The 1318-nt window shown below is 49.3% G+C and overlaps 1 protein-coding gene across 1 annotated transcript; it reads left to right on the top strand.

The window, feature by feature from the left end:
* Nucleotides 1-933: 933 nt before the first annotated feature.
* LOC108524992 (uncharacterized) lies at nt 934-1314 on the top strand (the record flags this gene model as incomplete). The annotated part of the gene is made up of 1 exon (XM_017866055.1): nt 934-1314. A coding segment is annotated over exon 1 (376 nt), but the record flags the coding sequence as incomplete, so codon positions are not given.
* Nucleotides 1315-1318: the final 4 nt, after the last annotated feature.

The raw sequence follows: 1318 nt of genomic DNA, 5'->3' as shown, positions 1-1318 counted from the left end.
TCCTTTTACTTCTGTCCAGAAGATAAAACACCAGCATGATAAAACAGCCGAACCCGTCAGCCACCATGCAAGCCTTTCCTATATTTGATTCAATGTACTTTTCCAGAAGCAAAATGAAAGTTCTCACAGAGGGGGCCTCCTCTGCCTTGTCCTCAGAATTGGAAAATGTATTGTCCATCAAGGAGCCTCAGTACTGAACCTAAATCTCAAGAGAACATGTTTCCTGAATAACAAGTGGAATGATGACTTGAAATTTTGCAAAACAGGCACAATCTTAATACGATAGGCCTTACTAAGGCTAAATGGCCTTATCCATAGTTGAAATGGACACATCATTATATTAAAAAATCTCCACAGGTGATGGATTTTACTCTGCAGCCAGGGTTTATGTCAAGTGTGAGGATAACTGAGCAAGAAATTCGAGCCCTTGGCAAACTGGTTGGAGAGGCAAGGATTGTGTCCAGGCAGAGCTCATAACATTATTTATTGTTTAATCTATTTAATTAAATATGTAATTTACCCTCAAACTATGGCTGACATTATATGTAGTCCTGAGCCACATTAAGATGTACTATTTGTGCTGTGAAATTCTACGGGATTTGACAAACGCATGGTGGCAGATCTCCAGCATTAAAGCATAACACAGAATGCTTCTCTTATTCAAGCTCTTCTTCCCTTCACATAGAGGGAATCAATCGACTTTTGTATACTAACTTTCTAATTTGTTTCTTTATTCCCATCTTCTTTAATTAAAGCACAAGATATCGTACTCAATTTCCATTTGATCTTCCAAAAGAAAGGTACTGAATAATCCACACCTGAATTTCAGTGATTCAGACTCAGGTCCACCGCTAAGCAGTAAAGGCCAAACATCCTGTGCTGCCACCTCATGGCCGGCAGAAGGCAATGAAACCCATCGTTCCGGCCATGCAGGGCGCATGCGCGGTCTCCTTCCCGCGGCGAGCCGGGTCTCCACGGAAGACCTGAGTTTTCTTTACCCAGAGTTAGGGAGGCGCCGCCGCCCTGGCTTTGGGGCTGGGGCCTCCGGGGAGGTTCCGGGTGGGGGCATTGAAGAGGCTGCTCTTTTTGCAAGGCCCAAGATGGCGGGCCCTGCGCAGGCCGCGCTATTCCGCGCCCTCAGGGCGTCAGTATCCCGTTGGGGCCGGATGCCCCCGCTGGGCCCGGAGCATCCTTGGCGCTGCCCTTGCAGAGCCGCGCTGAGGCTGAGGTGGCGTGGGGGGCCCGGGCTTCGCGAGGAGCGGCGGTCAGCGAGGGCTGGAGGACCCGGGCTCCGAGGCTCCGGGGCGTCTGGCCTGGG

Source organism: Rhinopithecus bieti, unplaced genomic scaffold, assembly GCF_001698545.2.
Source record: "Rhinopithecus bieti isolate Rb0 unplaced genomic scaffold, ASM169854v2 repeat_38407, whole genome shotgun sequence".
Classification (NCBI taxonomy): domain Eukaryota; kingdom Metazoa; phylum Chordata; class Mammalia; order Primates; family Cercopithecidae; genus Rhinopithecus; species Rhinopithecus bieti.
This window is presented reverse-complemented; position numbering and strand designations above follow the sequence as displayed.